The sequence below is a fragment of the Ascaphus truei genome, chromosome 6, assembly GCF_040206685.1.
Source record: "Ascaphus truei isolate aAscTru1 chromosome 6, aAscTru1.hap1, whole genome shotgun sequence".
NCBI classification, from domain to species: Eukaryota; Metazoa; Chordata; class Amphibia; order Anura; family Ascaphidae; genus Ascaphus; species Ascaphus truei.
Window position 1 is genome coordinate 36,501,222 of NC_134488.1, and position 27,401 is coordinate 36,528,622.

At 43.0% G+C, this 27,401-nt stretch overlaps 1 protein-coding gene across 2 annotated transcripts; it reads left to right on the forward strand.

Moving 5' to 3' along the window:
* Positions 1-27: 27 nt before the first annotated feature.
* Positions 28-27,401, forward strand: LOC142496912 (carotenoid-cleaving dioxygenase, mitochondrial-like). Of its 2 annotated transcripts, none has more exons than XM_075604009.1 (12): positions 28-217; positions 6,776-6,971; positions 9,141-9,352; positions 10,076-10,191; positions 10,763-10,865; positions 17,132-17,260; positions 18,441-18,601; positions 19,049-19,216; positions 21,427-21,564; positions 23,859-24,041; positions 24,803-24,913; positions 27,042-27,401. In XM_075604009.1, the coding sequence occupies exons 1-12, from the start codon at positions 187-189 to the stop codon at positions 27,174-27,176; spliced, it is 1,683 nt and encodes a 560-aa protein (XP_075460124.1). In that variant the 5' UTR covers positions 28-186; the 3' UTR covers positions 27,177-27,401. The 2 variants fall into 2 exon arrangements, with proteins under 2 accessions (XP_075460124.1, XP_075460127.1); XM_075604012.1 differs by lacking the exon at positions 28-217 and adding an exon at positions 4,188-4,202.

The following is a 27,401-nucleotide window of genomic DNA, read 5'->3' on the forward strand; positions in this document are numbered from 1 at the left end:
GGCATCAGTACTGCTGCCCCTTTAAAGCCCCGAGAGACACGTGACCCCGCACCTTTACACCCTGCCATGAGCAAGCACAGATACAACGGCCAATGGAAGAGGAGATGGGAGTGAGGGACAGCTTAACCAGCCAGTGGCGGAGTGGGCGTGGCGTAGCGGGCAGAGTTCCAGCAGGCACAGAGCAGGATGAGGGCGCTGGGCCTCGCGGGCATAGCGGGTGAGTGACGTCACGCGGAGACAATGCCCTGACAGCTGGGAGGGGTCTACGAGTGTAACCCATAGCAACCACAGAGACTGGCAACCTGCTGCAAAGCAGACTGGATGTTATGGGGACGGGGGGAGGCACAGGAGGGCCACACACCCTGTATAGTAACATACAGCACTCCCTCATCCTTCTATAGTAGCTTATAGCACTTACCCTTCTATAGTAAGGTATAACACGTGCTCAGCCTTCTATAGTAACGTATAGCTAGCACTCATTCGCCCGTCTATTGTAACCTGTAACACTCATGGTGGGACTCGCACTTCTCTTGTAACATCACTTGGAGTGTAAAACTTGTGGGGACTTCCTTATCCTGGGACAGACTTCCTTATCCTGGGACAGCCAGCATAGTGCCACCTGTATTATCAGCTCCTGTTATTTAACCTGCCTTGTTGTCATGGGGGAGGGGGGGGGGGGGGGGTCACCGTTTTATTTAAAGGGGGAATCCCTACCTGTACCAAAATGAACACTTTCCAGTGACATGTTTAGGGGGTCTCATCTGGGTAACTGGCATCTTTTGGGGTATCGGATATCCAAATCTGATACCTAAGGCCTTGGACATTAGTAAATACCATGCTAAGCCACGCTAAGCCAAGCACACTTACCTCCTGCATCTGGTATGTGTGGCTTTAGCAGGCTCGTAGAAAGAGAATGTTACCGAACGGCGCCAATAATAAAAAAACTTAAATGTGCATCAAAACGTCATAAATCATCAAATGATGTAACAACTAAATGGTACCAGTAATAAAAGTCCTTGATTAGGTGTCCATAGTAAATGAATATCAAAGTCCAAAGTCACTTGGATCCAATTAGAGATGGGTGGGTAGATATCAGCACATAAGAGAGAAAGGGAAACAAAAATACATCGTGTAATACTGCATTACAATAGCAACGGCTAGGGAATATTAGGGGATGGTGAGTTCCCTAATGATAATGTCGGCAAGATGGGAGATGAACAAAAATGCATTTATTCCCCTGCCAAAGCGAGTGCGCTGCCTAGCCAGACAGGACACAAAAAAGCACCAGCTTGAGCAGGCGAGGCTGAGCAGGAGAGCGGCTCAGCGCGGCCCGAGGCACCATGCCCGAGGCCTTATTCTTTTTTGAAAGTGAGACTTGGGATGGGTGTGATTTTCTTCTGCCTGCTCCCTGCTGTGTGATCACTACAGAGCCCCCCCCTCCCCACCTCCCATTAACATTACTGGTTCTCTAAGAACAGGGAGGAATAAAGGGAACAGAAATCAGTGGAGAAACATTTCCCTATTCAGAGGCCCCTAAGAAATACAAGTGGCATTGCACATTCAGCATGTGTTGGTGACAGAGGTGACCAGAGGCTCTACCTTTATAGGAGGAGGGCAGGGACATCTCATTCTATTTCTGGCTTCAGCATCTCGTGTTTCTATTATGCAACATGTGGCAGGCATCGTGGAGTGGCCACTTCTGCTACACAGCAATACCCTCTCCTCCCCCTCTTATTTATTTCTTTTAGCTTATATTGGGGGTTCCCTCGGATCTGAACTATGGTCCCCTGTTGGTTCCTGGAGATATGTCATTTTTGTGCCATTTCTTTTTACACAAAACAACACGCTTGTAAATATAAAACCAGAGACAGAACATGAAACACAGACAGAGCTCAGTGCACATCCAGTGAAACTTATACACGGTACAGTGCTTAAATATATATGTATAGATAACTATTAAATAAAATGGTCTTTTAGTTTAACATTTTGGCCAAATTGTTGTAATCCCCTGAGCCACTACACGGCAGACCACATCTCAAGGGTCCCTAACACTAATATAAATTCTTAATAACCTGTACCCCACCAGTCAGTGATTGAACTAAAAAAAACAAAAAAAACAGCGGTAATGTGCCTGACTCAAAAAAATATATAAGATTAAATATTGGGGCAACATTTTTTGGACCGTATATTAGAAAGATTTAAGCAATATTTACTGCAAAAAAATCCCTTTTCTTTAAAAAGTATGTATAACGGTGGATGTGAAAATAATAACTAGTGACCTTATCCCTGGTCCAATCATATTTTGACCCCTGCAGACAGATACTAAAGCTGCCTCACATTTAAATCTGGTCTGTAACTGGTACTGTACATACGCCTATAATATATATTATTTCTAACTGTGCATGCAAAGTCTTGTATATCAGGGGTGCGCAAACTATTTGCGCTGTGCCCCCCCCCTACCTTCCTTTCCTGCGTGCGGGGGTCATGTGACCCGCCGAAGACCCGGCTGGCAGCAGGTAAGTAAGTTACAGAGGCCTCACGCCACCCTCTGCATTTAATTTAAATGCCGTGGGGAAGAGTGCAGGGCCCCTGTAACAGCCCGCGCCCCCCTAGCAAAATCTCCCACTCCACACTGTTATATATAATGTATATATACACTGTTCACTTATGTAACTGTATTTGTAACCATGTATTATTATTTGTCATCATAACTCTGTGCCCAGGACATATTTGAAAGCTAGAGGTAACTCAATGTATTACTACCTGGTAAAACATATTTTTATAATTAAATAAATCTTATTAAAGCAGTAATCTGCCTTCTTTTGATTTTGTTAATAATAATATGTTCTTGTATAGCGCTGCTAGTTTTATGTAGCGCTTTACAGAGACATTTTGCAGACAGTCCCTGCCCTGTAGAGCTTACAATCTATGTTTTTTTTGGTGCCTGAGGCACAGGGAGCTAAAGTGACTTACCCAAGGTCACACGGAGTTGGTACTGGGAATTGATCTAGGTTCAACCTGCTTCAAACTCAGTCCAGCTTCAAACTCAGTCTCAGTCCAGCAGGTAACAGTTTTCTTTAGATGTCTGTAAGCATCTAACTTCTCCCAGAATTTTGTTACAGAATTGGAACCAGAGGGCCCTTCGAAGCGGAACCAAGCTGTTAAACTCTGAACTCCCAGGTGCCTGAGATACGTACTGGCTTAGTTGCCTGTGTTTTTTCCTGGATGTTTAAAGATGGCGCCCACTGTCATGAAATAGGAAGCCCCAACCTCCTTTCCCGATGAGTGAGTGTGGCTTCCTATTGGCTAAAGTGCCAGCAGGATTTGGTGGCCATTCTCATTTTCCGGATCGGAGAAGGAATCCGGCAACTAAATCGGTAAATATCTCTGGAACCGGACGTGTACAGAGCTAAGCACAGTGTGATTTAACCCCGGAGGAGACTCTGGTTGGATTTCGGTTAAAAACAAAACAAATGTACTGCACTGACACACTTTATTCGAGCAAATACCCAGTATGTACCTGGCAGATACCTGGAATGCGCCGCTCCCCACCTCTGACAAGCCCCGTTGCGTTTGCCTTCCCAGCCTGGGTTCATGCCTGGCTGACGGGCGGCTGATTTGTTAAATGATAATGATTAGGATTTAATAGGCTGCAATGCTTCGCGTGTCTACCAGATGGCATAAATTCATGAATTGTAATGCAGTATATATATATACTGTGCAGTATTGCAGCCAGCGGGAATAAAATGCTTCAATCCCTGCCTGAAAATACCTCAATGCACTCGGGCAGAAAACAGTCACAAACCTCAATACACCCGGGTATACCCGAATTCGTGGGACTAGCCGAGCTCGAATAAAGTGTGTCGCCAGTGTAGTTCTAGTTTTTCCTGCGCTGAAGGACTTTGGAGTAACATGAAAACACATTTATTGATGGCCAAGAATGTCGGCTAAAGAAACAAAGGTTATACATGCAGGCAGGTTTTATTATTCTCAACACAGATTAAATCAAGGAAGTACAGTACCTATAAACAGACTGCGTGGTGCAAAGCACAGATATAATGTATCATAGAAATGACACACGGAGTGTAAAAAACAAATAGAACAAAGGCGGGGTGAAAATATTTGCACCTGAATTTAGAACCGGTTGAAAAATCAGCAGCAGAGAGTTGTTATATTAAACCTTTTCAGATTGGGCTAAATTGGTAAGTGCCTTGGGGTGCAGAACTGGGGTCACGGCTTTATAACTTGTTTAAGAGCGGCTCAGCGAGTAACAACACTGACTGTGAGTTTGAATCGGGGAGCCTTGTGACCTTGGGCAAGTCACTTTATCTCCCTGTGTCTCGGGCACCAACACAGATTGTAAGCAGGTCATCTGGGCAGGGACTGTGTCTGTAATAATCATATGTGCTGTATACCGCGGGCTATATTGTAATTGTGAAGCGCTATATGAAATATATTTATTATTAATGACCATAAGGTTCCCCTCTTTGTTGACGTCACTTAGGGGCATATTCCCCACAGCTGTTTTTGTCCAACATTCCCCATTTACTTTGTTTGGGAATTTCGTCTGACCGCTCTCAGCAGCAGCAGCAGCGAAGGGGACGGATCTTTACAGTAAGGGTAGTTACAGTGTGGAATTCGTTACCCATGGACACTGATGGCAGATACATGCCATACCTTAGGGAAAGGTATACAGGGATAGTTGATGGTCATACAGTATGTATTTTTTTTAACCTCATGTACTATGTTATTATGTGACTATGTAAACCAGGGCTGCCACCTTCTATTAAAGGCTAACCCAGAGACTTTTTGCAATTACGTTACATTATTTTAAATGTATTTTACAGGCATACCCCGCATTAACGTACGCAATGGGACCGGAGCATGTATGTAAAGTGAAAATGTACTTAAAGTGAAGCACTCCCTTTTTTCCACTTATCGATGCATGTACTGTACTGCAATCGTTATATACGTGCATAACCGATGTAAATAACACATGTGTAAAAGGCTCTATAGTCTCCCCGCTTGTGCACAGCTTCGGTACTGGTAGGGAGCCAGTATTGCTGTTCAGGACGTGCTGACAGGCGCATGCATGAGCTGCCGTTTGCCTTTTGAGTGAAATGTACTTACTCGCGAGTGTACTTAAAGTGAGTGTCCTTAAAGCGGGGTATGCCTGTATTTATATATTTATTTCTCTTACCTTCTCTGGTGGCGGCATCTCCTCCTGCAAGGTCCTGTGAAATGGCACCGTGTTGATGATGTCACGGCGCCATGTGGTGTCAAGTTGCCATGACAATGTGACACCTTATGGTGCCACGGTGTCATGTGACGTCCCATTGTCATGGCAACGTGACATCGCGGGGGCCATCTTGACGGGACCTTGCAGGGGGAGATGCCGATGCTGCCGCCCAGAGATTTGTCAGGTGAACTCGGAGATACGTGGCCAAAACCTATAGTCTCCGGGTCAAACTGGGGGTGGCCAACTCCAGTCCTCACGGGTCACCAACAGGTCAGGTTTTCAGGATGTCACTGCTTCAGCATAGGTGGCTCAGTCGTTGACTGAGCTTCTGATTGAGCCACTTGTTCTGAAGCAGGGATATCCTGGAAACCTGACGTGTTGTTAACCCACAAGGACTGGAGTTGCCCACCCCTGATATAAACCAAATATATTTTATATTATAGTCCTTCCACCTGGGACCTGAACATAGGTACACATTAGTTCTCCTGGTAACTGGGTATAGAGCAGATTCCAAGCAAGTGATCTCAACACGTGCATTTTACTGCATGTAAAGATCAGACTCATGATTAAACTATCCCCATATTTTCTACCACTCATGATTCAGCCCCATATTTTTTTTTTAACCTGGATGGGAAGCAGGTGGTCTCAGAGCTGACGTGTGTTAATTTCAGCTGTGGCCACTTCCTGGTTCCTGAGATACTTACCGGTGAAGTTGCCAATGACTCTTTCCCCTCCTGGGGAAACAAAATGGAGGCGTGCATTTTCTGAGTCTCAGGGGCCAGCTGGCATTGTTAAACCATCAGACATTACTGGCGACACCTTCTTTGGGAGTATCTCGGGAAGCAGGCGGTCCCCGGAGTTGAAATGAATACTGTTCAGCTCTGGAGAGCTCTTGCTTCCCGCACATGGTAATTCAAAGTATGCATTCAGCATGGAATTAATCTACAAGTACAATTTGTGTGTTTATACGAAATTATTTATTTTGTATACAAAGGAGCATAAATGGTGTGGATTACCGGCGTCAGATTAAGGGTATACTTGGCCCGAAGTGAGTCACCAGTTTGGGGACGTCAATACACGCTTACAAAGGGGGCACACAGAGAGGCAGACACGTACAGTGTCTCATAAAGATAGTGCCTCATTAAATATAGGTGCACACACACACGTGCAGTGTCTCATAAAGATAGGCACACACACGTACGCAGTGGCACATAGAGATAGGCGTACACACACGTACACACACACGTACACAGTAGCACATATAGTCACACACGTACATAGTGGCACATAGAGATAGGTACACACACGTACACATAGGTAGATATAGTCATACACGTACACTGTGGCACAGTGGGAGACAGATGGACACTTTTTACTGACTAATGCATTCTTAGCTCTCTGTGTTCCAGCTGGTTAGCTGGTTATCCCAGTGGGTATCTATTTTTCCCGTCCATTATTTTGGCCATCGCCCCATTCTCTGTCCTGATCCTAAAATGTTATTTGGAAAGTTTTCATGGTGCCTTTCTGCCGTTTCAGTTCGGAAGAACGTTTTCCTCTGTGTGCGGTTACACTTCTCCTCCAGGGCGGGGGTAGAATGCATCGCTCCGCTCTTCCAAACTGTGCAGGAAACTCCACGGCCCATCCCGACCCAAGTCACCGGGACCATCCCCAAATGGATCAAGGGCAGCCTGCTGAGGGTTGGACCTGGCCGGTTCGAGTTTGGGAATGACAAGTGAGAAGTAACATTGTTATGATTTTCACCTACTGTCAGTGGCCACTTTGGGTGTGTTTGTATTTTCTATCTCCACAGGCCAAACACCTTGACCGATTATGATGACATTTTTAGGGTTCTTTCTGCCATCCTAACTTAGATCTGCCAGAAGTTTTAACCAAATCGGTGCAGCCCCCATCTTGGATTTTTTTTTTTTTTTTTTGTAGCGATAAAAAAATAAAAATGAAACGGTTCATCTCATCGACCGGATTCTTGATGCAAAACATTAATTCCCTGTACATTTTTTACGTAGTGGAGAGCATCATATTGAGGAGTTCTTTCTTGGTCTGTCTCTTTCTTCACACCTCGTTTGCTCCCAATTATCTCCTCGGTAGCACCCGCGTCACGGTTGTGCTATCTGTGCTACAAAACATTAATTGTGTTTTATTTTTCAACGTGTACAGCGGGGCCCGCTTCTCGGCATCCTGCTTTTCGGCGATCCGACAATACGGCGGTACCGAGAAGGGGGCCGCCATGTCGGCGCATGCGCAGAACGGGGAAGTCCGAGGTCGCACATGCGCAGAACGGGGGGTGCCGAGGTTACGCATGCACAGAACAGAGGTTGCGCATGCGCAGAACGGGGGTCACGCTTGCGCAGAAGGGGGAATTGCAGGTCTGCGCATGTGACGAAAATCGGCGTTTCCGCTTTCCGGCGATTTTCGCTTTGCGGCAGGCCCTTAGAACGGAACCCGCCGCATGCCCGGGGCCCTGCTGCACTACATTTTTCAGACCGTTCGTTTGAACCGTTTCAGAGACATTCAATTGTTAACCACGGAAAGAAACACTGTACAACCACAACCTGTAGCGTTACTTTGACATGTAGGTGGCAGTGATAATTATTCACTGCCCGATAGGGATTTGATTGGTTTTCTCTGATATCCGTAAAACTTTTCATACAGATACAGGAAGTCCTCCCACGGGGGAGTGAAGTGACTGTGCACAGCAAGAAGGAGATGGCAACTGGATAGCTCAATGGAAAAAAGTTTCATGCTCCATCATGATGGCAACATGTTAAAAAAAAACACAGAGCAGACTGAACTCTTACGCGTTTCACGCTGACTTGCGCGTTTATCAACTCTTTGATAAAGCGTAAGAAACGCGTAAGAGTTTCTTCTGCTCTGTGTTTTTTTTTAACATGTTGCCATCATGTTGGAGCATGAAACTTTTTTCCATTGAGCTATCCAGTTGCCATCTCCTTCTTGCTGTGCACAGTCTCTTCACTCCCCCGTGGGGGGACTTCCTGTTATCTGTATCCCGACTGCTGAGTGCACGCTGACTCCGGAGACGCCACGATCAAGGAGGCTGTGAGTACCACACCCCCTTACTGATCACATCAATTCAGGACTGTTTTGCTTACTCCAGGAGACTACAGACCGATGTCCCTTTGCCACATGTGGATTTGTTTTATCCCTTCATTGTGATTATACAGATTGCCTCTCACCAGTGCATTTATAGGGCGTCTGCTCTCCGCAATAGGAGTTTCATGCATTTGTCTATAACATTGTTTCAATACTAGAATCTCTGGAGATTCTGTTATTTGTCTTATTTTGCAGCCATGTCTGCATGGGTTACATCTACCAACTGTATTCATCACATGTGGACACTGAGCATTGTTTAGGAACCCATTTTTCTCTAACTTTTCATTCATAATTTAAGAATAAGGAGTTGTGTGCGTTTTTTTTTTTTTTTTTAAATTTCGGACAGCTTGTTGCGAATGAGATTGTTACATGGAAGTGTTTTACAGTTTGTGATATTATATTAAAAGTTTTCCTTTTCAAGTCGCAGTTATGTGAGAGTTGAAGTGATATTCAGTATTTACATTTTTGTTTGACTTCAACACCGAGCTTGATCGCTGGGATATTACCATTTTGAACTAAAGTTTGACCAGACTTGGACAATTTGATGACAAAATCCATACATTGATTGCGTTTCAAATTTATTTTTTGCCCGTGTTTAATTTCGGGTTATGAATTATTGTTCTATTCAGTTTAATCGCTCCTCCCACTAGGCGGTATAAAATATAGCGTTTTCCTAGTACATATCTCTAAATATATGGTTCAGTTTTCCTCCTGGATCCGTTAAAACTTCCCGCGACATTCATACACTTTCTGGTAACTTTCCCCGTTGCAGGTATAACCACTGGTTTGATGGCATGTGCCTGATGCACAAGTTCACAATTGAGAATGGCTCTGTGACCTACGCGAGCAAGTTTCTGGAGAGCGATTCTTATAAGCGGAACAAGCGTGAGAACCGGATCGTGGTTTCAGAGTTTGGGACTCTGGCCATGCCGGATCCCTGCAAGTCTGTGTTTGAGCGATTCAAGGCCAAATTTGAAATGCCCAGTAAGTGACATTGTTACTGTTTGTAAGAACCTGATCTATTAACCTGAACTAAGCAGGTACCGCTCATTAGAGGGGGTATCAGTTACTGCTCCGTATTCGGAGGTAAGACGTGTTTTACAATGTGTGTTCCCTACCTTTATGCTTTGGATACATTGCTCTATAACATTTGGTTAAGAGGAGACAACGGGGATACTCGCTAGACACCTGCATACTGTATTTGAAGAATTTTGGACAGAACCAGCACCAGACTGGTACCATTTAGGGAAACATTTAATAATTTCAAAACAAGGCAAGAACTTCCCTCTTTCCATTCCTAATGTTTACTTTAAGCACTCAGACATAACTACACATTTACTGGATTATAACCACAAACGTAAAAGAAAAAGACAAATTAGCTCTGAATAATAAATACATCTAACACACCCACACACACACACACTCACACACATAATACACTCACAATGGACATGACGTCATGGTAATCGGAAGTAACCTTCACAAGCTTATTCTAATGGTTTCCTTATTATGAAGTGGTTCTTTGTGTACAGGACTTGGTGAATATGAAGGTACCACAGGGGATATGCATCCCAGGCTGGATTTCAGGTATCATTGGGATGTGGCCGCTGCTTTGTGCATGAAGCCGACAGTTTCTGTCATGGTCTGATACAACTGCAGAGTTTTGCTGGGTAAATATCAATGATTTCCCTGCCCTCTTCCCTTCAGAATCAACCGACAATTGCAACGTGAATTATGTGCTGTACAAAGGGGATTATTACGTCAGCACAGAGACCAATTTAATGCGTAAGGTGGATCCCGAGGAGTTGGACACATTGGAGAAGGTAACAGAATAACCTTATTGCATATGCAAAAATCCAAAAAGATAAATTTATAAAGTGTGATACCTTCAATTGGACTGTAGTTTATAGTCTAAAAGCTTTCAAACCTTTAGAGGATTCTTTGTGCGTGTGCATCAATGTATCAGGGTGCTCTGCTGTGGTGTTTCTTGCTCCAGTGCGCATTTTTCAGGGGTGATTCATAGGAGGAGTTAGGGGAGCACAGAGTCAGATCAAAACAAGCTCCTGTATCTGGCATCGTTTCATCACTGCGCCAAATAAATCCGCCAGGTTTCAGTGCCGTTAACCTCTGCTCCCGAGAGATCTGCGCCAAATGGAAGACGATTCACCAGATTCCTACACATGCCGCCGGCGCCAATTGATGCAAATGGAAATATTTGCTCTGTGTTTCGGGGCAAATTGCACCATTTAGTTACGTCCTCCATCTGTGTTTGTCCAATAATACGTATCACGCTGTTTATCCTGTCCTGTTTTTAATTTTTTACGTCTGTACTGTTTATTTATTTTTTTAACGTTAATAATTCTCCAAAGACGTGACCCATCACTGTGTCCACAGGTCGACTGGAGCAAGTTTATTGCTGTAAACGGAGCTACCGCTCATCCTCACTATGACCCTGATGGGACTGCATACAACATGGGGAACTCCTATGGAAAACAAGGTGATCAGCCCATCGTCTACAACACTATACAGTATATTCTGGAAAGCTGTTTCTGTTTGCTATGCATTTGCACACCTCTTGAGATATCGTATTGCATGATGGTTCCTGAGATCAAGGAGCAGGTCTGTGTCTGTTTGGAAATTGGATACCTTCTATTTTTTTTATTCTATGAGTTATTACAATTTCTCTAAGCAAGTCAGCCACTTGGTGTTGTACCTGGTAGGCTATGTATCTGGCATGTAACATCACACTGGTGACATAATGCACATACAGTATCGGCGCCGCTGAGCCTAAAGCGGCTGCCACTGCGGTTTAAAAACCCCGCGAGCTCCGCGCGGCAGTGGCTCGCGGGCGTTTTCCCGCGCCTCGGGCGCTTTCAATAGAAAGCGCCATAGCGCTTTCCTATTGAGGCGCGGGAAAGTCCGGCGATCATGCGGGGAGCGCGCACGCAACTTTCGGCAAAATACCCGTCACGTGCCCGGCCGGCTCCCGTCTTTTTTGTGAGACTCAGCTCTGCCGGGACAGTAGCCTGGTGGCAGATAAGGAGAGTCAGATAGCTATAAAGTTAAACCAGTGAAGAAAGTGTGTGTAATCGGGATCTCCTTACTTAATTGAACAAAGTGCTAGTGCATCATTTATATACATAAAATATAATATAATATAGTGTACGAATTATTAAGTGACCAACAATTATAAAAGTGAACCCAGTGAACAATTAATGATACTATAAATAAATTACCACCACCAAATGTGAAATAAAGAATTAATTGTAAAGCAGCTCAAACAAAACCCTTCAATAGACTGTTCTGGAGTCTATATCTTGATTGCTATCTTCCACATCAAGGGGAGCGCAGGATGTTCACAGCATGGTCATGAAAAGATGAAGAGACATAACATAGTATAGACTGTATATATATCAGGTATATGTAGGGCTGTAAGGTAATAGCGCTCACACTTTCTCCCCCGAACTCAAGCAGTACAGAGTCTCTCTCTCTCTCTCTCTCTCTCTGAAATGAGCAACCTTCAGTGTATCCGTGAGGTAATCTCCTCCGTATCATGTGAAAAGGATGAAGACTAACATAGCGTAGTATGTCTAAAATATATTTCCACAGCAAGATAATCAAATACAAAATGCACTCACACTTTAAAATACATTACAATTCGTTGTACGAAATCCTGATCCTCTGGGCAAACAATTCCCGGCGCGTGTATGCTCGTTCACGTCCGACACTTCCGGTGTGCACGCTGGTAAGGGCGGATGTGACGTCACGCTCGATCTCCGGAGAATTAGGGGGAGAAAGTGTGAGCGCTATTACCTTACAGCCCTACATATGCCAGATTTATATACAGTCTATACTATGTTATGTCTCTTCATATTTTCATGACCATGCTGTGAACATCCTGCGCTCCCCTTGATGTGGAAGATTGCTATAAAGTTAACACAGAAAGCAGAGAGAGCGGAAGTTAGTTGGCACGTGAGCAGAAAGTAAGAATGCTGGAGAAGGAGAGAGAGGCAAAAATAATTGGGGACATCATTAGGTATTAAAGGAAAAGGAGGAAGGAGGAGGGAGGAGGGTGGAGGGATGAAGGAGGAGGGAGGAGTTTCTTAAAATTCTGAGCAATACCTGGTACTTTCAGCTAGTAAGAAAATAAAGATGCTTTATTAAACTAACTTTAAAAAGGATTTAAAAATACTCCGTGTCAGATTTTGGTAGAAAAGGCATCAATCATCCAGATTTAACTCCTTAAACATAAATATTTTCAAATTCTATAGATTTCTTTTTTTTACTAGGAGAAGCAGGTATTTATAAATACATTGAATTATTTATACATTTTTTGTATGTAAGAAGCCAACATAAAGAGATTAAAAAAAAAGATGGGATGCAAATGAGCAAAATGTAGTTTATAGCCATTCACAGCTCCTTATCAAATATCTGCCCCATCAGTGATAGTCATTCACAGTTCCTTATCAATTATCTGCCCCATCAGTGATAGCCATTCACAGCTCCTTATCAATTATCTGCTCCATCAGTGATAGCCATTCACAGCTCCTTATCAATTATCTGCCCCATCAGTGATAGACCGTCACAGCTTCTTATTTTTTTTTTATTTCAATTTATTTTTTATTGTTTTAGAGAGACATAACAAATATATTGTCCATACAACAAAGAGCATTAACAGTTTGTCATCTGAAATAAAATAATTGATATAACACGCGTCTCTCATGAGCTTAACAAAGGATAGAGAAGAACGTAGAAAAGAAGAAAAAGAAGGGTGGGAGGGGTGGAAGGGGGGGGGGGGGGTAGGACGAGCCCATTTGTCTGGTATTTCTGTATTTATTTATATAAATGATATATATTTATATATATTTCCCTAGTTTCCTGGCCATATTTCCCAAATTTTGTGAAATTTGTCAGTTTTCTGGTTCAACTGTGCTGTGAGGAGCTCCATCATCTTTATTTCCCTTAGTCTCCGTAAGACAGTCTGCCTAGAAGGCGCATTCACCTTTTTCCAGGCAGCCGCAATAGCACAGCGGGCAGCTGTCAGTACATGAGTGATCATCTTACTTTCTGCCGTTCCTAATTCATCTATTGGTTTGGCCAGCACCATGGTCAGCGGTTCCACCTCAACCTCCACCCCCAAGTACTCTCTGATCAATCTTTGTATCATGACCCAGAATACCTGAATTTTTGGGCAACTCCACCAAATATGAACCATATCTCCTTTTTGCCCGCATCCCCTCCAGCACAAATCCGGGAACCCGGGGAAGATCTTAGCCAGCCTACTCGGAGTTAGGTACCAATGAAATAGAATTTTATAAATATTCTCTTTGATAGTGGTACAGATTGACGTTTTTGCAGCTACCTCCCAAATGTCCTCCCAGTCTTCTCTATCGATCTCTGTATTCAAATCTTCTGCCCATTTGATCATATAGCTATGTTGGGAACAACCCGTTAATCGCGCCAGACCCAGATATATCTCCGAAATCAGTCCTTTACAGTAATATCCTTTCCTACACAGTCTTTCAAAATTTGTTAAATCTTTGAATGCCGAATCTTTAGAGACTGATTGCAGGTAATGCTTAATTTGGAGGTAACCAAACACTGGTATATTTATGATTTTGTGTTTCTTCTCCAGCGCTTGGAGTGGTAGAATTATACCGTTATCTACAAAGTCGTCAGCTACCATCAACTTTAACGTCTTAAATTTATTGAGTCTCTGTGGAAGCCAGCCTGGGGAGAATTCAGGGTTATAGAATATAGGGGTTAGTAGTGTTGGACTGGCTGTCAGACCATATTTATTTTTATTTCTAGACCATATCCGCCATGTACATTTCATTGCTCCCAGTTTTAATGTTTCCAAGAAGGTCTCTCCTCCCCTCTCGGTCCACATAGCAGCCGGGAGAGAGAGAGGTCTTGTATAAGTAGACTCAAGTCCCACCCAGCAACTGGTGGCTGGATCATTGTTCCAAATTATTGCTTGTTTGAGTTGGGCCGCCAAATAGTATTTAATGATATCCGGGACTGCCAAGCCTCCGCAATCTTTTGGGGCTAGCATAATAGATCTAGCTACCCTGGGTCTTTTATTTTGCCAGATAAATTGGAAAATTCTGTTTTGTATGTTTTTAAGCTCCGGCATTGGAATATCTATAGGAAGAGTCTGGAAATAATACAGGAGTCTTGGTAGGATATTCATTTTGATTGTGGCTATTCTTCCTAACCAAGATATCTGGTATTCGTTCCAGCTCTGGAGGTCATTTTTTAGCCTCTCAAATAATGGTGGATAGTTATGTTTGTATAGTGTATTATACTCCCTTGTTATTTGGATTCCTAAGTATTTGATCTTTGTGGAGTTCCACTTATATTTAAAATTTGCGTGTAATAATTTGATTTCAGAATCCGATAGGGTTAGGTTCAATGCTTCCGACTTATCCATGTTGATTTTATATCCCGATATTTTGCTAAATTTATCTAGTTGTGAATGTAAATTCGGGAGTGAAATCAAGGGGTTGGCGAGAGTTAGGATAATGTCGTCGGCAAATAGGGATATTTTGTAGTTTGTCTCTCCTATTACAATTCCATTTATGTTTTTTTCGTCTCTAATTGTTGCTGCCAAGGGTTCAATAGAGAGAGCAAACAGAAGCGGAGACAAAGGACATCCCTGTCGAGTACCATTCTTTATGTTTATAGGGTTTGAGTCTCCTCCTGGAAGTTTCACTATAGCCGTGGGAGATCTGTATAGGGCTCTTACACCTTCTAGATATGGGCCCTGAAATCCATATTTAAGTAGGGTTTGGTCTAGGAAATCCCACCTAATCCTGTCGAATGCTTTTTCCGCATCCAAGCTCAACAGGATGGCCTTTGTGGATGAGAGATGTACATGGTCGATTATATCTATAATTTTTCTAGTATTGTCTGAGGCCTGTCTGCCGGAAATAAACCCGACTTGATCTATATGTATCAGGCTTGGGAGTATGGGGGTCAATCTATTTGCCAGAATTTTGCTGAACAGTTTTAGATCCGAATTAAGGAGGGCTATGGGACGATAGTTACCACACTGTAGTGGGTCTCTCCCCTCCTTTGGTATGATTGCTAAATTAGCTTTAGACATAGATGGTGGGATGACTGTTCCTTCCAGAAACGCATTAAACATATCGAGTAGATACGGGGCCAGGACCGCCATCGTGGGAAAATGGAGGGAAAGGTAAGACGCAATACACATGCCAAAACCATAAATGGCTCTTAAAACGACACTTAAATTAATATCCTTAAATGTTAGAGGGTAAAATTCAAACATCAAAAGAAAACTTGCCCTCCAAGAGTTCAAAAAAACAAAAGGCGACATACTGTTTTTACAGGAAACGCATTTCAATACTACGACCCCCCCAAACACTTTCCAGAGGGTTTACCCACAGGCGTACTATGCGTCATGCCCCACAAAAAAAAGAGGGGTAGCAGTCTTATTTAAGCATACGGTCAAATTCTTGTTAAAACAAGAGAATGCTGACCCAGAAGGGAGATACATTATTCTCCAAGGTACACTGTCGGGAGTGGATGTCACTCTTGTTAACATTTATGCCCCAAACGAAGGCCAACCCAAATTCTTAAGAGATCTATGTGACCTTATCAACCCCCAAACTCGAACTACATTGTTATTAGCAGGAGATTTAAATATGATAGCAATGCCGGAACTAGATAGAACAAACCCCTCAGGGACTCCACATCCCCGTGTCACGGAAAAGAATGCCAGAGAATTTAGACAGATAATGAAGGAGTTCTCCCTGACAGACATTTGGAGGGCACAGCACCAGGGGCAGAGGGACTACTCCTATTTCTCCCCCCCACACCAAACCTACTCAAGGATTGATTATTTTCTGGGTACTAAAGACATCTTCCAGGCAACCTCCCAGTCAGACATAGGATCAATATCTTGGTCGGATCACGCCCCGGTCTCGCTGACACTCTCCCTCCCCTTCTATAGAACTAACCAATATAATTGGAAACTGAATGATTCTCTGTTAAATCAAGTAGATGTAGAAATAGAGATTAAACAAAAACTCAGAGAATACTTCACGCTGAATAAGGGCTCTGTAGAGTCACCAGCAATGTTATGGGAAGCCCATAAGGCGACAATCAGAGGGAATATCATCTCCATAGCATCACATAAGAAAAAAATAAAGCAAAAACTCTATAATGAGCTAGTGGAGAAAGTCCAACTTTTGGAGCAGAAACATAAAACTAATCCCTCGAAAAATCTATTCAAATTGCTAGATAAAACTAGATCTGAACTTAAGCAGACCCAAATGGATGAAGTGGAGAGGGCGTTACGGTGGACCAAACAAAAATATTATGATAAAGGTAATAAAGCCGACCGATTACTCGCTTCCAAATTGCGCGGTATGAGAGCTAAATCCCAAATAACAGCTATTTTGACAAAATCAGGTACGAAGACACATTGTGAGACGCAAATAGCGAACGAATTTTCGGACTATTATAATAAACTATATAACCTAAATTTTCCCAAAAATAAATCATCAGATGCAGAGGCTATTTATACATACTTGGAGGCGTGTAAACTTCCGACACTTTCGGAAAATAACCTCTCAGACCTAAATAAGGAAATCTCTCTAGAAGAATTGATAGATGCAATTGCCCAATTAAAACCCAACAAAACGCCAGGCCCAGATGGATTCTCCAGTCACAGCTTCTTATTAACGGTATCCCTTTATTATGAATATGTACATCTACCTCCCTGTTTTGCTTTAGGAACACGTTACAACATCATCCGCGTTCCTGCTCAGAAGACCGGGTCGGAGGACTCCCTAGAAGGAGCTCAAGTGGTCTGCTCCATAGAGCCGGAGGAGAAGATGAGACCGGCCTATTACCACAGCTTTGGTAAGACCTATTACCAGCAAGTAATGAATATGTCCTTTGCAGACATGACGGAGCAAGAAGATTACAAGTGGCCCAGGCAGGAACGGATCCCTCATATTCTGAGATCCTAAAACCAACACCTACAGTCACTACACATTATCTGTCCTTCACTTGGACCATCTTATATCTCCTCTGGAAGTTGACAGCGGTGATCATTACATACCACTTAGATTGTAAGCTCTCTAGGGCAGGGATTTCCTTTCCTATTGACTGTATCTTATAGATAAATAGATATATACATACATAGCTACATAGATGGATGGATACAGTTTAACTTCTAATGTGTTTTTGCAGTTCTTACTGTTGCTGGATTCATCTTTTTATCATTGTCCTAATTACCCAAATTCTTATCTTGTGGCTACTCGCCTAATAATAATAATAATAATTATCATGCTTATATAACGCCGGTATTAAAAGTACATCCGCATAAAGGATCAAAGTGAACTAATAATAGTGACATTTGTAACAGGTTAATACTAGGAGCTGTATGTAGCACAAGCACAATGTAGGCATGAAGTTGTTGTTTTGCGACAAATTGCGCTGAATTATACCAGTGCCGGGCACCGCCTGTGTATTAATCTCAGTTACGCCATTTTCGGGTATGTCTGCATCTGCCCGTGACGAGAGGAGGAATTTATGGGGAAAGTGGGAGGAGTTAGGGCGGGGTTACATTTGCATATTGGCGCAGGTCTTTGTATTAAGGAATGTGCGGTGTGTTGCTTTTCTTGATGGTTATCTGCGTTGGTTTTCTCCGCTAGTTTAAAGGTGGAGTAAGGCATTTATTTAGCGCAGAATACTAGGGCAGCATGCACAAAATTCCAGATCCACGGGCGTACAGGTCGTGATCTTCCAATGAGGAAACGGAGGAGGATGACTCCACCCATGGTTCACGTGACCGCAGTGTGCCGGAGCGGCTACGGCCCTAAAAAGGGTTACTAGGTGAAATGGAGGTGATTGGTACCATTAAAACAATATTAATCGGATATTTAAAAAGAAACAAACAGATAAAAAACGCCTCCATAGAAATGAAATTATTTATAGAGTTTTAACGATATTTACCTAATGTCTTGTGTCATAAGACTGTTTGTAAGCTCTTCGTAATATAGGCATATTGTTAATTAACGCTGTTGTGTAATGACAGGAATGACAGAGAACTATATCGTGTTTGTGGAACAGCCGCTGAAGCTGAACATACTGAAAATACTTACCAGCAAAATACAGGGGAAATCCTTCTCGGGCGCCATGAGCTGGGAGCCCGGGCTGGACACCGTGTTCCATGTGGTGAACAAGCACACAGGCCAGGTAGGCTATTCTGCTTTCAGAAGCATAGGGCACGTGCTACAAGGGACAAGCCCGACTATCTGACCGCAACAGAATGTAACATTTGTACGTAACCATTCTAAAGGCAAAGATTTGTTAACACAAGGGAATGGGCCATAAGGCGTCTTCCAGAGCTGGAAGGTGTCTTATGGCATAGCACTGCCTATTAAATATGGCCACTAGTAGTGTCAATGTGTGTGTGTGTGTGTGTGTGTGTGTGTGCGCCCTCTGGAGCTTGACCACGCTATTCTAGAATCCCTCGGGATCCCACATTTCTCGAGATCATTTTTAATTTAACACGTCTGGTTTGACCAATAGTTAAGGTCCAGCTTAAAGTGTACGGCTGTAATTAAGGTCCAACTTAGTGTATGGCCGGTCGTTGCTCTCACCAATGATGCATTTTTCGCCTGGCTTCATTGTGCGTTGCAGCCTCACCATGGGACTTTTCACACCGGAGCGTTTGCGACATTTCATCAGATTAACGCCTACGAGGAGCAGGGCTGCATTGTTCTCGATCTCTGCTGTCAGGATGACGGGGCGACCGTCCACGCCTTCCAGCTGCAAAACCTGCGCCAATCGGGACAAGCCTTGGACGAGGTGAGACTGTAACTGCTGGTGTAACAATGTTGCAAATACAGATTTAAGCCCAGGTTTACTAAGCCGCCTTCAGATGCTGGATAACAGCTCACTGCCCATTGACTGGAGCGGTACGGTGTCTCCAGAAAGTGGCAGAAGGCTGTTGAGTATAGATGGCCGTTGACAGCCCAGATGGGAAGGTAGCTGGTACACGCACATGTATGTTAAAGCCGCCGTCTGCTCTGATCACAAGATTTTATTTTGTGTTATTAAAGTGAGCATTGATACTCCATTCAGGAGATATAATGGAGCCCGGTGCAAGCTGAGGTTCTGGTGGCCAACTCCACTCCTCAAAGGCCCCCGACAGGTCAGGCGGTAAGGTTATCCCAGCTTCAGCACAAGTGGCTCAGTCGAAGCCACCTGTGCTGAAGCAGGGATATCCTTACAACCTGACCTGTTGGTGGCCTTTGAGTTAAAACTTATATTGACTTTTTGGTCTGGTTTATGTAGAACTGGTCGGATTTAGCCCTCCAAATATTTCTACACCAATCTCTCAACCGCCATCCCTGCTGCCCTTTATGCGAAGAGATAATGGGGAAGGGCAGCGTTGCAGACGTTTCTGAGAGATGGGACTGTGCTCACAATGTGGTATTTTTATTTTCTGGACGGTGGAAGGGTTTTTGTCGCACTTTTTGTGCCTGGTAACGGCTATCTCTCAAACTTCCAAAAATCCCCAGTAACCAAGACATACAGACGTGTCCGGTGTGTGTACAACTGGCCACCACAAAAGTGAATACAAATGCTCAAAAAAATGTCATTCTACATAATGACCATTATAAAGATTTAAGAACACAGGTAACAAATACACCGACTTGTCCTATACTTACAGGAGCCCCATATACAGAACCTACCTGCCAACATGTGCCAGAGTTTGGTGTCGTCACAATGATCTGTATTTTTTAAATATTTTCTTTATTTTCCAGTAATCTATTTGCACTATTCGTTTCTCCTCTGTTATTACTCTGTGTGTTGGGGTAAAAAGCCCATAGTTCTGATGCCTGAAGAGACGTGTACTGTTCTATTTTGACGAGGTCTTGTATGATCTGTGAGCATCTACTGTACATGAAATCACTAGTGTGGTATAGTATTGTTATTGAGATTGTGTCTAGGACCAACTCAAGTCATCAAGGGCCACCAACAGGTCAGGTTCTAAAGATATCCCTGCTTCAGTACAGGTGGCACACTAAGTCCCTGCTTCAGCACAGGTGGCTCAATCAGAGGCTCAGTCAAAGACTGAGCCACTGATTTGAAAATGTAGCCACTGATTTGAAAATGTAGGCTCAGTCGAAGACTAAGCCACTGATTGAGACACCTGTGCTGAAGCAGGGACTAATTAAACCACCTGTGCTGAAGCAGGGACTAATTAAACCACCTGTGCTGAAGCTGGAATATCCTAAAATCCTGAGGACTTGAGGACTCGAGTTTAGCACCCCTGCCCTAGAGGACATGAAAGAGCTGTAAAAACCCTACTCCTAGGGGGTCTGCTCTTGGGTGCTGAGCTAAAGGGGAGTATAAATCCTTGGGGCCAAGTGCTGTATTACAGGCATAATCAGGCCTGACTAATGTAACACTAGACATAGCCTAACTTCTGCATAAGAAGTGCTCTGCTGTTCCCAATGACACCTGTACACATCTGGTTGCCTTTAACCTATACAGTTGTACAGATTGTGCATACTAACTAGCCATGTATTTCACCAAAATGGACCCCAACTAGATTTTATTGGGATAGTCTCCATTTACAGTAGTATACAATGAGGCTATCTTGATATTCTAGAGTGTCTCCACTCCACTCTGGGGATTTTAATATCACTGTACTGTATCTATATTTCACATGGTAATATTTGATACATGTAATGACAATGTTATTATATTCTTTATTTGCTGAACCATACTGTATGTCATTAGACCGGCCTCATAAAGATAGTATATCTCAGGGATCCACTGAGTCCCGACTACATACTACAAACACGAGCATGAGTGCACTTTGTGGGGTCTCTTTCTGACCCTTCTGGGATCAACCTTGTTAATAAATAACCGGGCCTGACTAATGTAACACTAGACATAGCCTAACTTCTGCATAAGAAGGGCTCTGCTGTTCCCAATGACACCTGTACACATCTGGTTGCCTGTAACCCGTGCCCCATCACAATGAATATTCTTTTTGCTGGTAGATCTTTAAAGGGGTGGGTAAGGCGTACCCACGCAGGTATGTCCTTCCACTGGGCATCGACTCCAACACTAAACCAGGGATAGAAGTGACACCTTTGGATTACACGACGGCTGCGACTGTGAAAAGAGCTGATGGAAAGGTAAGGGTTAGAGAACAGGTGCCCGGCGGGTGAACAGGGGACGTACAGTATGCAAAACGTTGGCACAAGTTTGAGATACTGGTTGATTTTCGCCATTTTTTTGCTGCTCATGAAAATTTATCGAAGTCATCAACATATAATCGATAGCCAAAGTGTAACTCATCACCGATTTGCTAGAAAAAGTGGTGCCTTAAAACAGCACTGCAGGTTGCATGGATTGTGGTTTTTTTTTATGTTCTAGGATTGAAGCAGGAGGTCCCTGGAGTTGAACTAATTCATTTCAGCTGCAGGGACCCCCTGCTTCCCGAGATACTTAAGTCCTTAGGGGGGTGCCGGGATCTCGGTGGCGTTCAAAGCCCCCGGTCACGTGGGCCATTAGGAAGCTGCAAGGGATGGCGTCACGGCTTACTATCAACCCGTGGGACATTTAAACGCCGCCATTTTGGTAGGCACACTATTTTCCAGGCTGCAGAGATTCTGGCTCCGTTAAGGAGGTAAGTTTCTCTGGAAGCAGGGGGTCCCCGGAGTTTAAATGAATGGGTTCAGCTGCGGAGCCCCCCTGCTTTAATCCTGTAGAACAAAAAAGCAAGCAATGCAACCTGTAGTGCTGCCTTAAAATGTGCTTGAATTTCGCCTAATGCAGAGAACAGCTCCGGGCCTTTGAAATATGGGATCTTTGTGTCATTTTCTGAAATGTCGCCGACACTTGTAAGTTTCTTTACGAAAAAAACGTCACAAAATGATGTGTGCAACTTTCTGCAGAGCCAGAGCAAAGATGTTTCGCAATATTCTAAAAATGACAAAAAATAAGCCGCAAAACGCACGGCGAGAGATTGAGGCCCAGGAGCGAGAGATTGACGCCGCGCTGCAAGAGATTGACATGATAGAGATATTGACCCCGCGCGCACCTCCAGAACAGCAAATGAAGTGTAATAATTTTGAGTAACGCTACTTTGGAGTTTAATTCTTTTTGTAGCTAATAGAATGTATACCAAAGATAGTTTTTCTACTCATCTCATCCATCACTATATATATATAAAAACATTACACTTTTGTTAACATTAATATTGTTTTCATTTGGTTGATGCGGATAACTCTGATTCATATGTTCTCTAATGGTATTATACTAGGTTTACTTATTAGATTAAGGGTCAGGCTTCATTCAAAACTTTCATCTGGCTACTAGGTCACGGAGTGTGGCCTTCCAGGGGCCCCCAGGTTCCTGAGATCCTGGGGAAGTTGTCCGGGTTACTTCCAGGTTTCTCCAGGAGATTGATCATCCAATAGGAATTTGCAACAGATGACATTGCAGCCTCTTATTGGCCCTTGGGACCAGAAACATTTTAACAGCCATTTTGTTCCTCCTGGAGGGAGAGGAACGGGGCGGCCTGGAGCTGAAAACCGTGCGGTTCAGGTCTGCACAGCCCCCTGGCTCAACAAATAAAAAGAGCAGATGGGGGGATTTAATCTTTTTCACAGGACTGAAGCATGGGGTCTCCAGAACTGAACCCTATTAATTTCAGATCTGGAACCCCCTGCTTCTGGAGATACCTTCGTAGGGGGGCGCTTGCAGCTGCTCCACTCGGCTAGCAGGGATCATGTAATGGCGGAGTTTAAAGCTCCCGCACTCTGCGGGCCAATCAGAAACTATGACATCATCGGGCTTGGCTTCCTATTGGTCTGCGTGATGCGGGAGCTTTAAACTTTGCCCAGGTGCCGGCACACCCTACCGAGGTCTGTATCTCTGGAAGCAGGGGGGTCCCTTGGAGCTGAACTGAATGACGTTCACCTCCTCCGGAGACCCCCTGCTTCAAACCTATGTTAAATAATATGACATGAACGGCTCCTTTTTAAAAGTGCGGGATTTGAATATAAAATGTTCACCCCCGCCTGATTCTTGGGCAGTGCTGCCAGATCATTCCGCGACACTGTTACAGTATCTGTGAAGAGCTGACAGTTCTGTAACGTGACATTGATGTCTACACCACAGTACCTGGAACCTCCTGTATCATACAAATGGCAGGATGGCTGCTTCCTCTTCTGCTTTAACCCTTTATAACTTGAATATGCTTTAACTGAAATGAATACAAATACAATGTGTACTGTACTTTGTTGTGTGACACTTGAGGATGCTGTCTGCCTTGAAATATAAATGACATTTAAATAAATAGTGTTCTTGGTAACATGGCAAAGGATTGAATCTTCTTTGCACTGACTACTAGTTTGTCATAGTAGTGATGCCAATGGCTACCATGTACAGAGGAGACTAATACATTCTGTACTGTATTGCCTAGGTGTGGTGTACCCATGAGAACCTCCATGACCAAACGCTGGAGGAACTGGGAGGCTTAGAGTTTCCACAAATCAACTATTCCAAGTACAACGCCAGGAAGTATCGCTACTTCTATGGCTGCGGATTTAAACATCTCGTTGGGGATTCTCTGATCAAAGTGGATGTAAAGACTAAAAAAGCGAAGGTATTGGTGGCCTGGAATAAGTTGTAACCTCGCACGCAGGGACTGATATACTATGGACTCTGAACTATTTATTACCATCAATTGATTATGAATTGCTTTGCTATATAATATATATTTTTTTGACTCAATATAGTTCGATTAAGTTGTTCCTGTCATTTGAAGCTGAAAATAATCGCTATTGAAGTCTTTGGGTCGTGTAGAGCTACCCCCTGAAGGCTGAGAGGTAGCACGTAATGGGGGGGCGTTTTCCAAAGAGAAATTGATATTGACGCATTGCTGCGATTGTGTCAAATGTAAGCGAGTTTACTATGTTTTCCACAGGCAGATTTTGGATAGTTGGATGCGCAGAACCGCAAGATGGAAATTATGCTATTTGTATACATTTTTGGTCCAAATTTGCCTCAATACATCCTCCTCTATATTATTTACTGATAACTATATCTCAAATATAGAGTGTGTGTGTATATATATAATCTGTGTGTGCAATAAATATTTTGTATTGCTTTATTTTCTGGACCTGTATATTAAATTATAGGAAATCTATTAGTTCATCTAGAGGGAGAGTTATATAGTCTAATAAAATACTCTTGAATCTTACAATATTACCCTGCAGTTTCCCATCTTGGAATATGGTGTTTCTTGAAGGTGTAGTTTCCTGGTCTGTTGTACTTTTTAATCTGTGGCGTGTAAAACTAAACACTCAGTACCTTCCCTGCCTGCCGCGTGCTGTGGGTCTAACGATACCTCTGTTTGTCCCGTAGGTTTGGAAAGAAGACGGCGCGTACCCTTCGGAACCCATATTCGTGCCCCGTTTGGGTTCAGTGGAGGAGGATGACGGGTTGCTCCTCTCTGCAGTCATCTCGCCTCGCCAGGTAACAGATCACTGACATATTCGCTTCTTTCGGTTTTGTTTTATCTTTGTTACATTTTGTGATACAATACCATATTGCACTGTTTTTATGTCCTTTAGTTAACCTTTTCCTGAGCTCTTTTATCTACAGGCAAACTGTTAAACGCGCAGTCCATGCAATATCCAACATTAGTTTTTTTTTAATATATCCGTTCTGTAGTATTAGAGAATACTTACTACACTTTTTTTTTTAAATGCAACTCTTAATGCAATTTTTTGAATGAGTTTTAATATACTCCGCATCCTTTGATTTGTATAGCAGGTTTAACACACCTCACCAGCAGTGCAAGATCTTTGTAACACTTTCCTGTTTGTGCTAATTTGTTGCCAATCTTCCCAGCAGTTTGAGCTGCAAACTGTAACAATAGGTAATGTCACCATAGTAATAGAAGAATACATTGTAGCTGCTGAGTTACACTGACTGAAGGACTGATTTGAAACTGAAAGGCAGCCATTTAGTGAGCCCTGGAAAGGGGTCTTTGCTGATCGATAATGGGTGAACGTATCGATCGGCAGCTTAGGTCCATTAATTTTCAATAAAGGTACTCCAAAGGCTGTATATATTTAAAAAAAAAATAGTTTTTGTTTTAAAGTGCTGCACGAACTGATTGAAGCACTTTGTTTCCTCCGTGTGTTGTGTAAAGTATTTGTTAGTTACATCTACGTTGTATAACGAACTCACTGGGGCTTGTGTATCAAGGTAGAAAGGGTGTAATTCTGGCTAAAGCAATCTTGATTTATTGTCTTTGATATATCTGGAGTGATATCTGACCCCAGAACTGCCCCTCTTTACCTTAATACATAACCCCTTGTGTATATAATTATTTAGACTTTCTCTTGAACTTTCACCCAATACGTTGCGGTATTCTAACCAACGCGTCGCTCCTTTCTTAAACTTTGTGTAACTTATTTGAGATATTTTGGGGGATATTCTAGTAGCTGCAAGTTTGTACTTGTAAAACTGTGCAGTTTAATATGGTTAAAACTAGCCACAAATCCGTATTCTGTATTGTAAATCGCGCAGCTTAGACCGCGTCTATAAGAAGTGACAAACGCACAGTTTAACAGCCAATGCACCTGGATTGTACTTAATTTTATAGTGGAATGACCCAGGGTGGTGCTAACTCCATCCAGAGTCTGACACAGGGATTTGCTTAGATATGGGGCTTTTCCCTCTCGGCCAAACCCATATTTTCGGCTCTGGATGGGACTCGCAATACCAATCTCGCCGCTATGAAGGAGGCGAGAAAAAAAAGTTATACAAAGCGGTTTTGCCTTTTGCTCTTAACGGCCCTATTAGAATTCAGCTAGTTTGAGTCATTTTGGTAATTTGCACAACAAAACCACTTCTTAAAAAAAAAAGCCTTTTCCGCACACTTTGAACATGCAAGAAGGGCTTATAGAATAGCAAAGCGTGCCAATCTGATCGGAAACCTTTCCGCACGGATTTGCACAACTCTCAGCTACTAGAATATTTTGTGTGTGTGTGTCTGTGTTTCATTTCCAGCATTATAACTTTGGTTGCTTTGACCTTTTTGTTTAATTCGTGTGTGTTTTTCACAATTGAGTAAAAACATTTTGTGGTTATTACTTGCGTCGGTTGTTTGGCGACCACTTCCCGGGGGGGGGGGGGGGGTGACTAGCACCATATCATATTTATTAAGGAATTATTATAGTGGGAGTTGATTTACATTTGTGATATAATAAAGATGCCATCATTAGCTAAAGTAATGCAAGTAGAAGGCGATCGGCATCAGATTAGAATTAAACAGGAGATTTCATTTTTCACCAGAAGCTGAGAAGTAAAATTTAGTAATGTAAAAAAAACAACGTTTTTAAATTAATTTTCTGGCGCCGCTGAGTGGGTTTGCTGAGCTGATTCAGTGATACAGATGTAGCCATCTTTATTGCTGGCATTAGGATGGAATGTTCTCTGATTATATTCTGCATTATCGCTGCCATGGAAACGGTGTGTCTGCGTTATAACGTGATATGTTGTGTTATCAGTAGTTACATTGACGCCTGCTACATTTGTACAGTAAGTATCTGAGTGACATCTGCTGTTCTCTCCTGTTTTCTGCCTTTCTTAGAACAAAAACACATTCCTGCTTGTCTTGGATGCCAAAAATTTAGCAGAGGTTGGCAGAGCTGAAGTGCCCGTACAGATGCCATATGGATTTCATGGAGCTTTTATACCGCACAGATCCCCCAAACATACAGAATAGAATGATTTTATGGAAACCTAACCCCTGCAGTGCACAGTCGCTACAACCCGATATAAAAGACCAATGAATGACTTACTAATTATAGAACGCTTTCACTCTCATTACAAAACAACAACTGTTAATGATGCTTGTGTGTTGAGTTCTTGATACTTGATTAAAGATGATTGTGTTTTTTTATGAGATTATTTACTTTTTTAACGTGCAATAAAACTTTAATTCAATGGA

Excerpts from the sequence above, each read along its gene's own strand:
- LOC142496912 (XM_075604009.1), top strand. The coding sequence starts at position 187 with ATGAGGGCGCTGGGCCTCGCGGGCATAGCGG. Across the intron at positions 18,602-19,048 it reads TGAACAAGCACACAGGCCAG|CCTCACCATGGGACTTTTCA; the intron begins GTAGGCTATTCT and ends TGTGCGTTGCAG. Across the intron at positions 24,914-27,041 it reads CAGTCATCTCGCCTCGCCAG|AACAAAAACACATTCCTGCT; the intron begins GTAACAGATCAC and ends TGCCTTTCTTAG.